At 45.4% G+C, this 12,340-nt stretch overlaps 1 protein-coding gene across 3 annotated transcripts in view; it reads left to right on the top strand.

Annotated features, from left to right (window-relative positions):
* Positions 1-1,216: 1,216 nt before the first annotated feature.
* Positions 1,217-12,340, top strand: part of PARD3B (par-3 family cell polarity regulator beta) — a 397,678-nt gene continuing 386,554 nt past the window's right edge. For all 3 annotated transcript variants that reach the window (XR_014618549.1, XM_084288820.1, XM_084288819.1), the window contains exon 1: positions 1,217-1,348. Coding sequence is in view for 2 of the 3 variants with exons in the window: in XM_084288820.1 (XP_084144946.1) it covers positions 1,229-1,348 (120 nt within the window). In the remaining variant the exon portion in view is untranslated. The remainder of the gene's footprint in view (positions 1,349-12,340) is intronic.

The raw sequence follows: 12,340 nt of genomic DNA, 5'->3' as shown, positions 1-12,340 counted from the left end.
TTTCCAGACATCCCAGCCGGTCTCAGACGAGGCACTATCCCTATCAACAAGCCCTATCCACCTCTAGCTGCAGTGCTTATCACACGCACCTTTCTGAGCTTGAGGACAAGAAGCCAGACCATGTTTTTCCCTGAATGTGTCACACCTTGCTCGTAAACAGAGCTGGGGGTGGCAGGGAGGGAGAGCGAAGCCTTTACTGCCCCAGTCAATCATTAATCTCGAAGCCAAGCCCTGTAAGCGCTGGGAACCCAGGCTACCTGCTGGCACGTCACAGCCGAGACGAGGAGCTCCTGCAGCTCCTGCTGCCTCCTGCTCAGCTCCAGGCTGCTGCCTGGGACTTCTCCTCGTCACTTGCTCCAGAGCAAAGAAATGTGCAAGCACCCATTGCCCCCTGCCCTGGCTGCCCCTCCAGCTCCATTGCTCTGAATGCAGCTGGCAGAACCGCTCTGAGCTGCGCCATGCCTCCCCTTTACCCCCTGCCCTTTCTTCTTCTTCTTTTTTTTTTTTTTTTTTTTTTTTTCTTCTGGGGATTATTTCCACTATTTCCCCAGTCTGGCCTGCTTCATTGCCTCACTGACTTTTTTTTTTTTTCCCCTGAAGAAGCAGAATCATTCCTCTTCCTCTGCATTGCCTCTTCACTCTACAGAAGCAGTAATTCCTGCCTCAGACCACGCCGGGGGCACATCCGCGCACTGACACGTGCAGGCACAGGCACAGATCCGGCCGTGCCAGGCTCCTTCCCCGCGGTGTGCCCAGGCCCGGCCGGGCTCCCGAGGGGCCGGGGGAGCCCCGCTCAGCGCCGCAGCGCTCCCGGCCCGCCGCGGCCTCCCCGGGCCCGTTCCGCCGGCGGCGCACGGCGGGGCGGGGACGGCGGCGGGCGGGCGGCGCCTCCTGGCCTGTCCCGGCCCTCCGGTGCCGTCCCCCCGGTGCCGTCCCCCGGTGCCGTCCCGTCCCGTGGCGCCTTGGCGGAAGGAGCCCGGCGGCCGCGGCCTCGCTCCCGGCGCTGCCCGCGCGCGGCCGCGGGGCTCGGCGCGCACCTGCCGGCACGCCCCCGCCGCGGGGACGCGCAGCGGGACGGGGCCGGGGCCGGGGCTGGGGACAGGGGCAGGGCCAGGGCCAGGGCCAGGGCCAGGGCCGGGCGGCGGCACCTGCGGCGGGCCGTGCCGGGCCGGGCCGTGCCGGGGAGCGGAGCCGTGCGGGGCCGGGCAGGGCATGGCGGCGCGCTGAGATGAAAGTGACCGTGTGCTTCGGGCGGACCGGCATCGTGGTGCCCTGCAAGGACGGGCAGCTCCGCGTGCGCGACCTCACGCAGCAGGCCCTGCAGCGCTACCGCCGGGCGCAGGAGAAGGTGAGGACGGGGCGGCGGGGGGCAGCGCCCGGGGGCGGCTCGGCTCGGCTCGGCTCGGCTCGGCTCGGCGCTGCTGGGGCCTGGCGGAGGCCTGGCGAGGCCGCGCACCCTGCTCCCGGGGCGTCCCTGCTGCCCCGGCACGGGGCTGGCAGCCGGGCTCCCCTCCTGCCCCGCAGCGCCGGGAGCCAGGCGCCAGCCGTGTGCCACAGCCGGCACCCGCACGGGGGGGGCTCCGGGGTGGCTCCGGGGCCGTGGCCACCCTCACAGGGCTCCCCAGCGAGTGTCCTGCCTAACCGGCCCTGGCACACCTAGGGCGCGAGGGACATGTTTTTATATTAAAAACGTTTTCCCTATCAAATGTTGCATGTGTGTGATAACTGCAGAACGCCTTGAGGTTTCTTGGTGCTGTGCTGGCCCGCAGTCAGCGCGACCTTTTGCGCCGACGCGTGGTTCAGAGCCCCAAAACTGCCAAATTGTGTCCTCTCAAGGATGGGGCTCAGCACAGCCAAGTGCATTGGTAGCAGAGAACTTGGACGTGTAAAACTTGGTTTCAGCCCATACTTGTGATGACCCTGGAGTTAGTCTGGGGGGTGATGGTAGCCAGAAGGTGACCTGAGAGGCTTTTGTCTAAATACGTCATACACCTTTCCTTCCCGCCTCGCTTTTTCTTCAGACTCCTTCAGAGAGGACTGACGGGGTCTCTGCCTTTTGGGTCAGGCCCTGCCTGTTCTAGAGGGCTCAGGAAGCAGCTTATAGGGGAAAAGTCCCAATAGCCAGAGAGAGGTTCAGATAAACACCAGACCTATGCAAAACTAATTGTCCTTTAACGCGTCTTAAGGTTTTGTACCCAGTTTGCTATCAGGTGATAGTTCCAGATAATGATTTTCATGCTAAGCATTCATCTTCTATGCCTCGTTCAGGTGGTGTGAGGTCTGAAACATCCGGCCTTCTCTGTAGCAAAGTGAGAGAGGGTTCACGTTTCTGACCTTGTATTTCTTGTCTTTCCAAATGAAACTTCCAGGCTTTATCCTGATGGAAGTCCTTGGTACCCTACTCTGCATCGTAGATGGACCCAGTATGGGCTGTGGGCCAGTTTGTTCAGAAATGGCTGGTCACGCTGGGGAATGGTGTTCACAGCTTGCACGAGAGCTGGCAAGGAGGGCAGAAGCAACCTGAGGACCTGAAAAATACCGAACAGGTTTTCATTCAGGTCACTTAAAGTTTGATGACTTGTGGACCCTACCTCCCTCTTGATTGAAGGAAATTTACAAAGTTTGTTTTCAGGGCTTTGATTAATTGCTTTTCAGTTTACATGGTCTGCAGTGGAATTAGCCACAAAGATACGGAGACAAATTTCATCTTGTCAAACGTATTTGGAGTTGGTGCTCTTTCCAGAGGAGAAAATATGGGGTTGGATAAGTAGATCAGAAGTCACAGAAGTCACAAGCAGTACAGAAGTCACAAGCAGTTCATTTTATTACCTTGTGGAGTGTTTCTGTCCAATCTAGCATGGCTGTCTTGCCATTTTTTTTTTCTAGCTTGTTTTAAAATTAACTTTTTTTTTTTTTTTTTTTTTTTTTACATAAACATAGACTGCCATAGAGAATGGGATTATTTCAAGATAATCAACAACTAAAATCTGTTGTGTGGTGTGGGTGCATAAACAGGTTTATGTGAAAGATAACTGAATATTTGTTTTTCTTTTCAAAATATTTAGAATGTTTGGAATACTTCCTGTGGCAGAATACTGCTGTTGCTGTTGGCACATTAAGTGTGCTTTATGTAACTTTTTTCTGAAGCGTTAACAACTTCTAAAAAACAAAGTGGAAAATGTTATTGTTAAAGTGCCCAAGCATTTGGGGAAGGCAGGAAAATTGATGCAAGGAACATCTTTGATAGTTGCAGAATGGAAAATGAAAAGGTAGCTAGGATACAAGCTTTGGGAATTTTTTCTTAGTTACAACACTGTCAAATACCCCAAAAACATGTGTGAGAAGCTTTGTAATTCAAGGGTTCTTCTGGAAGCAGAGTTTTGCCATTACAGAGCAGTCATGTCTGGTAAAGGGGAAGACATGAGATTAGAATATTAATTCATGTATAGTGTAAGATATTTGGGCTTCTGTTGTGTGTAATACTAGCAAAATTTTTAGTGGTTTACAGTACTTAGTGACTCTTTAAACCTACATTTGTAATGAGGGGAAAGTTGATGCAACAAATGGCCAAGTCTCACATTTCCATGAGACTTTTGGTAAATAGCTGAGAACTCTGCAGGCAGTCGCTTATTGCAGCCTGCTGCGTTTTCTCTGCACATTTGTTTTGGTTTCTTGGCTGGGCTGCGTTGGTGAGGATTGGTCATGAAAGCTCGAGTGCTGTCATTAAAACAACAAAATACAGGGCTGTGGCTTCAGCTGAAGAATCAGACTGGGATTATTTTCTTGGGAGATTAGCAGTGAATTGTCAGGAGCACTGTTTGTTGTAGTGCTGAGTGGGCAGACGTGACTTTCTGGAGTGTTCAAAGAATTATTAAGGTTGAAAAAGACCTTCAAGACCATCTGGTCCAACCACCACAGGTTCAAATACCTTCATGTTGCTGGGACCCACTGTCTGTGTGACAGTGTCAGCGAAGAGAGTCCTGTGCTCTGGGATTCTGTGTTGTGAATTGTCTTGGGTGGTTAAACAAATGTTTTGTTAATCAGCTTCTTTGTGAGAACTGTTAATAAATTTTCAGATAAGTGACTGGCATCTCAGAAAGTTATTTGTGTTTCAGTGAAGTGAAGTTTGATGGAATTCTGTGAGTCAGGATCTGCTTCTTCTGTTTGGTAACATGTGTGATAAGGCTTCCTGCTGGCAGGTAGATTCACTCAGTAGAATTGATTCCTTGTTGTCAGCCTTTAGTCCTTTACTGTTCCTTGTAACTTGGTATTTTGGTGCCTTGGGGAGCGTTTGCTTGTTATCTGTATTTAGGATTCTTTGCGTGAGTGAGAGTGGAGGTGCTGCACACGGCAGGAGGTGAGGTGTGTCAGCTGCTCTGCGGCTGTGAGGCACGGCCCTTGGATGCAAAGCAAGGTGCCTCCTCGATTGTTTTTCAGTGAATTGAGAGACCTTTTGTCTTCTGTTTTTCCCTGAGTATATGGATGAGAGGGAGAAAGAGATTTTGGGTCAGGTCTGAAGGATTACCTAAGCTCTCGTGTTTTCTCGGTCTGTGCGGTCCTGTTAACAGCAACTCCACGGTGCTTCCAAGGCTAAATGCAGCATTGTGCTCGTGCTTCTCCCCTCTGAGACCCCACTCCCCAAAGCAGGGGACAGTACTTGAGCTGCCAGCCTTGTAGTGAGGCCCTTGGTTCAGCTGGAGATGCTCGCTCCGGCGGCGTGTTAAAAGAGAACTAACAGCTGGTGGTACAGAAAGTGCCCAAAGAGAATGGCCCTGAGCCTGGGAAGTGACATTCACAAGGACTTTTGTTTAGCCTGCAGTGAAACTTGGAGCCCATGGAGAAATGTCTGACAGCAGCAACAACAACAAAGCTCGCTGGTCCAGATGTTCTTTATCCCTCTGGAGGAGCTGGGGATGGAGCAGTGGTGGTTATCGCCTGCCCAGGAATGTCCTCGTGTTTGGTGCTTACCTAGCGGCTTGCTTGGCGTGACTGCTGTGGCTGTTGGAAGTCTGTTCTTAGAAGCCAGTTGAATGGGTGGGACAGGGAAACATGTAAAAAGTTAATAAATGCTGCAATTTTCCATTTACATACAGCTTACGATGTGCAGATTAAGCTGCAGTTCAATTCTCGAGTGGGTCATTTTCGGTGTCTGAGGGCCTCCTGTTGGGACTGCTGACACAGACGAGCACGTGTGAGTTGGGCTGTCTCGCCTGGACTCGGTCCCCAGTTGTGATGGGCACTGCAGCTTGCATTTCCACTGGTCAGAAGGTACAAAAGCCAGCAGGTGGCTCTGCAATGGTAATGGTAACTTGAATTGGTGGTTGGACTGAGTGGGAAGCAGGAACAGTAGTGGCCAGGCTGATTCGAGTCGGGTGTGTTTCTGATGGGAGGGAGAACAGCGGGCTGCTGGGTTGTACTGGCCAGCTTCCCCAGGTGAGAGGCATTGAGAGGGCTAAAGCTGCAGCTCGACTGTGTATCAGATTCTAATTCAGACTGAAAAAATAGATCTTTCCCCTTCTTTCTAGTCTTGTCTGCCCCACAACATGATAGTTTTCTAGAATTGTGTATTGCTGTTGTAAATCAGCCAGCAAGCAGAAGGAGCAGTAAATGTTCTTCAGTTCCCCTGAAAACAGTGGGGGGAGAGGGAGAGGGAAACAACAAGTTTTGACTCAAAATTTTATGCTTACAAAAAATGTTTGAAAAAACATAACAGATTTCTTCAGAAGATACCAAGTATAGCAGGGAAATTTTGAAAGAAGTCCATTGTTAGGAAGGCTTTTGTGTTTTGTGCAAATCATGAGTACTTAGTCCTTCCTAAAGAGAGAGTCATACAACTGTATTTCTGTGGCACTGTTGTCATGAACCTGGTCCTTATTTTTTTTTTTTTTTCTTTTCTTTCTTTTCCGTCCTGGTTCATTTTAGCAAGTTTCCTATCTTATGCTCTAATGGAGCAAGTCCCTAATCTTAGTTTTACCAAAACGATGGGTCAAGTAAGCTCTGGTTTAAGTACTTTCACTAAGGAATATTCTTAACAATTCATTGCCACGTTTGCCTAAGTATTTCTATATAAGATACGGTATGGTAGCAAATTTTTAAGTTGTCTTGGAAACTGATGCATTTCAGTGAACAGTTCATTATCACTTCTGCATTCACCTTTCAGGTTTGGCCACTATGACAGCATGCTAAAAAGCAGTATAGAAGTTGTAGGAGTTCATGGGCAACTGACTCATGTAACTGGAAAAGAAGGGAAAGAGACAAAGTATCTCAGAAAGTGTTTATATGAAACAAATTGTTATTGGCTTAATCATACTGGGGATACTTCATGGATGCTGGAAATAGCTTCAAAGTGGCGGAATTTGTGAATTTCTTAAAGAGTTTTTGTTTCAGTTCTATTGGTAACTTGTAACTCTCTTTAATCATGCAGGAGATACACTCACCACATTTTTTTTTCCTTGGCTTTTCCTCTCTTGGTGATTTCATTGTCCTAGCATGATTGTGGTTTCTCTCTCTCTCTCTCTTTTTTTTTTTTTTTTTTTTGGCACACCAAATTAGGTCGAGTTGTTAAAGTAGTTCCAAGGGACCAGGTGAAACCAAGGGCACTAGTTTCCTCAAATCAGCATGTTCGTGGGCTGTGCAGTCAATGTGGTGGTTGTACAAAGCCTTCTAATTAAGGCATAGTTCAAATGAGAAGTTTCACAGTGGGTATTTGTGTGAGTATTTCCGAAGGGGCGGCTTCACAGGAACAGAGATGCTCTTTAGCTAGAACTTGCTTTTAAAGTTGTTATTAAAGCAATTGTTTTCCTAGACTGTTAATTTCTCTCTGTCCTCCGAATTTACAAGCTGAGAAATGAGTTCAGTAGTTCAGTTCCTCCACATGTGTAGTTCTGATCAGTTGTCAGAGAAGCTCTGTTAAGAAGCGTGCTTGTCCTTCAAGCTGTATAAATACTTTATGCTGTGAGAAGCAAGTTGAGGGTTTATTGTTGAATACCTTGCACACATGAATTGTATGTGTTTTACATGTGCATATTACATATGTGCTAGGAGGCAGAACTGTATACAAGCTGCTGACAGTGGCTTTTTCTTTGGTCTGAAGTGAGTTGAATTTGTATAGTGATCCTGAAAACTGGAGAGTTAAAAGTGCCTGCTTTTTCTATCACTTCTGCATAAAATGCTACGAAGTCTGCTTCTGTACTGTTTCATAGCTACTAGTGTCGATGTAATGAGTTTTTGGTAGGTTTCCAGTCTCCTTTTCTCTTTTGAACAGGTGTTTATAATCCAAACAAAAACTGTTGTTGGACTGGAAGTCAGACTTATGCAAAACGTCTTACAGGGCTTTATGTACTTATGTAACTTGAAAAATTAGTTGTTGTATCTCTCTCTCTCTCTCTTTTTTTTTTTTTTTTTTTTTTTTTTTTTTTTACGAAGCAGACTTCTGCCAGCAACCTGTGCTTTTGGCTGAACATCGTTACCTGATGTTAATGATGTTAATGGGCTTCAAGGGAAAAGCTTGGCTGAAGGGTAGCGCTGGATAAAGCTAGTGGAAATTCGGTAGGCAAACTGAGAATAGCTGATCATGGAAATATTGCAGGTCAGGCATCAATCTACACGATAGTACAGGGTTTTCATTTTTGTTTCCTGGAACATATTTATCAAGTTCTGAGTATCCTTCAGTTGTTCTCATTTGAGACAGCAAAGACTTTCTAATAACTGGGTGTGCAAACAGTCACGGAAGGAGCTGTCGAAGAGCAGTACAAAGTTCTCGGTAGTGGCTGATTCCTGTTCCTCTGCCCACGTGAACACAAGCTCTGCATGCTCTTGTACGATTGTTAAGAATTTCAAACCCCAAATGGTGTTTTTCATCTATTTATTTCCAGCTCGGGAAGCAGCATGCAGTATGACGGTTTAATGTTCAAAAAATTCCCTTCTGGCATAGGACAGAACTGAGAGATGCTTTTGCTCGCTGCATAAAATGCTGCTTTAGTTTTTTCAAAGTATTTGAAAACAGGGGGTTGTGTTCTGTTGGTGTTTTCTTTAAAAAAAAAAATCTATTTTTTGTAATAGATATAGTTGTTATCGTTTTATCTTTATAGTTTTTATGCTTCATGTTATGTGACTGTGTTTTCCTCCTCAGCTGTTCGGTGTGGGGTCGCTTGGGTTGCACCACACTGTGCAGCCTCGCGTCCTGCCGCTGAAGCAGCGATTTCCTCCCCCATTGAGCACGACATTCTTCAGGCTTTCTTAATGACACTAATGTCATAACTGCAGCATTCCTAGGCATGAAGGCTTATTGCTTCGTTATTGAAATCCCTCCAGCTCCCTGTTAGGATGCCTGTGTTTGTTCCTTAACAAATGGGATGATGCTAACGGGCTTGAGCTTAGTATTGTTGAAAACAGGTTCTGCTTTGTATTTTTATATTTCACTCCTGAGTTTTAATAAAGATGCACCCATTTGATGTTGGGGAGCTGGCTAACAGCTGTGATGGGTTCCTGTGAGTGATCTCTCGATAGAAACAGACTTGTAGATGCCGCTGACCAGACAGTGCCCTAAATATGTTGGTAAACTGAGCAAGCTGCTTCATGAGAAGGTTTTAGAAAACGGGCTTGACACGAGACCTTATGGAAAGAAGAATGTAGTATGTTACCCAGCATCTCCCCTAATAAAAGTGGTGTTTGTTCTCCTCACGTGGTGTTAGGGTAGTTGTGTGAGATGTATCATCAGTAATTTATTTCTTCTACAGTATTGCTTCAAAAACTTCCACGTACAGCAAGCTTCCTGTTATGTGAAATTACTGATTGCACTGGATAGGACTTCTTTGGATCGTTACCCTTACTTTAAAGAAGAAATGTGTAAGACTTGTTTCTATAAATTATTTTTCTCATGCCTACTGATTGTACTATAGATACCTCCATTAAACGAACCATTGCAATGTTTTAATCTGTCATCCAAATTTGTCTCACTATCTAGTGTAAACCTGTAATTTTTGTGCCATCGGTATATCCCTTCAGAGTCATGTCTTCGCTTTGTTGTGGCAGGTGCCATAGCACTCCTCCCGTGCTTCGACTTGCTCTTGGGGGTGCTCCGGAGTCGGGAGGTTCAGCCACGCTCTTCTCTGGTTTCGTGGGTGTGCTTTGGCAGCAGGTACTGAAGTAGGAGGCCTCACTGTGGTGAGGCTTTTCTTTGATTGCTGTATCTATGGAAAAGAAAACTACAGCCTGTAATAAGGATCCTGTTTATCTGAGTGGTACACGGGGAGGAAGATGGATGGCTGTAGGCGCGCAGAGTTCGATCTGACAGGTAGAGGCTGACAGCTGGCTGTTTGGACTTTTTTTTTCTGGCTTGGGATTGCCTTTAGAGGTGAGGCTCCAGTGAGCCAAAAGGTTTTGCAGTGCAGCTTATCTGATGGAATGCTTTCCAGATTCCCGACAAAACACTAGTTACTGGAGGGTGCATGATAAAAGATCACCCAATTATTTAACTTTTTACAGATCCAATAATTTCTCACTTGACAGAGCTACATAGAACATTTAGTCTAAAACAGAATTTGATGCATCCAGACAAGCTTCAAGACTTTAGTTCTTGGAAAACTGTGTGGCTTTCTGTCCAGAAGCTGAACAGCTTCTCTCTTCATCGCTCTTTTTTAAATTCATGTAAGACCTTCAGGTTGTTACAGAGAACGTTGTTTCATTCTCTTCAGTGCATCAACATCTGAGCTGATCTTTATTATCAAATATATCCAAGTCACACATTCTCTGTGAAGAGAGAAGATTTTGTTATATGATCACGTCCTGTTTCTTTTAAGGCCGTCAGTATGCAGGTCAACTGAGAACAGTTCCAGCTCCAAAGGAGTCAGAATCCAGCCTGTCTCTCTTTGGATCATTGAAGAGGACTAAGCCATGTTTTCTGATGTCCATGATCTTGTCATTCATCCTGATGAATTAACCCTGTACATGTTGGATTTGTCCGGTGTCCAAACTCTGGAGTGGATCTTGAGCACCCATTTGTAGACTGTCCTACAGTTGAGGATTATTTCTTTTAATATGGGTATGGATTTATGCTTTCTGTGTGAAAGGTAGCAGTGGGGATTAAGTAGTGTTTTTGCAGTTCCCTGAAACTTAGCATGAATGGGGTTCTGTCCTTCCAGTAACCAAAGAGATGATCTTAAGCTGCTCCAGAAGGTGGCTGGGTGAAAAGATGTCTAGGCTGCTACGTGATGCTACTAACTGAGTGAGGAATTGGCTCAATAATACTTAGTGTGTTACAAAGCTTTGCACCGATGTTCTCTGCTGCCTACTTTTTTTTGTTTCTGAGCACAAGCCAAAAGTAGGACCAGACTGCCAACTTGAAGATTTTGCTGTTAGTGGGAGTGTTGGCTGTCGACTGCTTTTGATGCAGGCCTTTTGGAAGTGGTGGGTTCTAGGAGTAAGGAAGGCAGCATGTCACCTGGATAAGAAACTTCCTCAGCCATATTTTATCATATTAGCCATATTTTGGCATATTAGCATATGCTGGCTAACCCTGCAATTCCTGCCTGGAGGTCAGCGGCAGAATCTTTCCTGTGGATTCCTGGCTGAGCAGCTATTTAAATTCTCTCTACTAGCTTTAACGTAAGCCTAACTTAAGGTTCTCTATAAGGCTTTTTAAAATTCTTATCTTGTTCAATAAGGATTTGGATTGAGGATTCTCTGATCTTGGGTTTCTTGTTGTCTTTCTCCTAGATGCTAAACACCGTGAAGAGAGAACAGGAGTATAGTAGTGCTGAAGTAGAGGAAGCAATAAACAATGCTATTTATGGCTGCATTTAGTCATTTAGTTTTAAAAGTAGAAGTAACTTGCGGGTTCCACAAATCTGATTAAGGTGAGGTTGCAGTTTTACAGCAGTTTAACCTTGGTTGCGTGTTTTTATTTATTTATTTATTTATTTATTTATTTATTTATTTTTATGTGTAGGAAAGCCTATGCAGCTATGTAATGAAAACTGTTTCTTGGTTGCTGTCCAGGATGAAATCAAAATTATCTGAGGCAGGATAGTAAGACAGGGGAGTTGGGAGAGAGAAAAATGAAAAAGGGATAAGGTCTTTATTTAAAAGCCCTGTTGCAACCGCTGTCCAGAGGAGGATGAAAGCTAAGGTAGTGACATCAGCTTTGAGGGCTGGGGTGAAAATAGTAATTTCAGACTTAATTGAGAAACATGGGGATTTTATTTTTTGGAAAACATGTGTTAAAGTAGTTAGTGAGACAAGTGGGTAACTTCGTCTGCTGATATTCTAGCCTCTGTCGTATTATATCTGTAGTAACTTAAATGAACATACTGAATCTCATGTACATTTTTTTAAGCCTCTGGTTTTAAAATAACCTTCCTGTCTTGCATTCACTGCTTAAGTTAGTTTAATGAAGTTCTTTCTTATCAGTTATCCTCCTTTGTCTTGAACTGTGAGTTAGTCCAGATGAAAGCCTGTATGGAACCCAGAAGCGATGCAGAAGGTTTTTTTAGCTCAGTAAAGTCTCCAGAGGGCTTGCATGGGAAAAAATGTCAGTAATTGTTTAAGCCTGCAGGAAAAAGAGACAAATACATTATTGCATCAATCAAATATGAACTCTTTATGAAAATGCAGTTTAACTCCAAACCTCTTGTGTTGAGTTAAAAAGTTATTGGCTCTAATAATGATTTTTGCTAACGTATAATTTTTCTTGCTAATAAAATAAGTAAGTACTGTGAGGGGTTGTCAACAATCTATTGGATTACTTTTACAAGCTATTTTTCTAAACTTGAGGAAATACCTGGTTTGTTTTAATCTGCCAGAAACATGTCGTGCTTTGCTTTGACTGATTGACTTCAATTGCATGTTCTTTAGGTTACTCGCTCTGCTGAGATTTTCTACAGAAGTTATCTTTGTATCCCCCTCTGGATCCAACCCATTACCTTTCTGTCCTGTCGGACAGGTTACAGCAGTATGCTGACATCAAATCACATTATCAGCATATTTTCCAGAAGTTGGGTACTGTGTTTGTTTAGTCAGTCGGTATGCACCTTTTTAACGAATATGACAGTGTTTTTTTGCTGATGTTGGAAACTTGGCTGTCCTCTTCTGCTTCTGGTACCTCAACCTGCTCTTTAACTGCCCCAAAACCAGGAGATTGGGAAGGAGACTGCTTGCTTGAGTTGAATTTACCCAGGTCTTGCATGGGGTAGAAAGACCGGCTGAGATTTTTCAAGGACTGAAGGGAGTTAACATGCTCAGCTCCCACACAATTATGCTCATGTGAAAAACCCAACTGCTGCCAAGTCACAATTAATTTTCCTCTGCTGCTTGTGCTGAATGTATTCTGAACAACTGTTTC

The sequence above is a fragment of the Netta rufina genome (genome assembly GCF_964035555.1).
Source record: "Netta rufina genome assembly, chromosome: 6".
Classification (NCBI taxonomy): Eukaryota; Metazoa; Chordata; class Aves; order Anseriformes; family Anatidae; genus Netta; species Netta rufina.
This window is presented reverse-complemented; position numbering and strand designations above follow the sequence as displayed.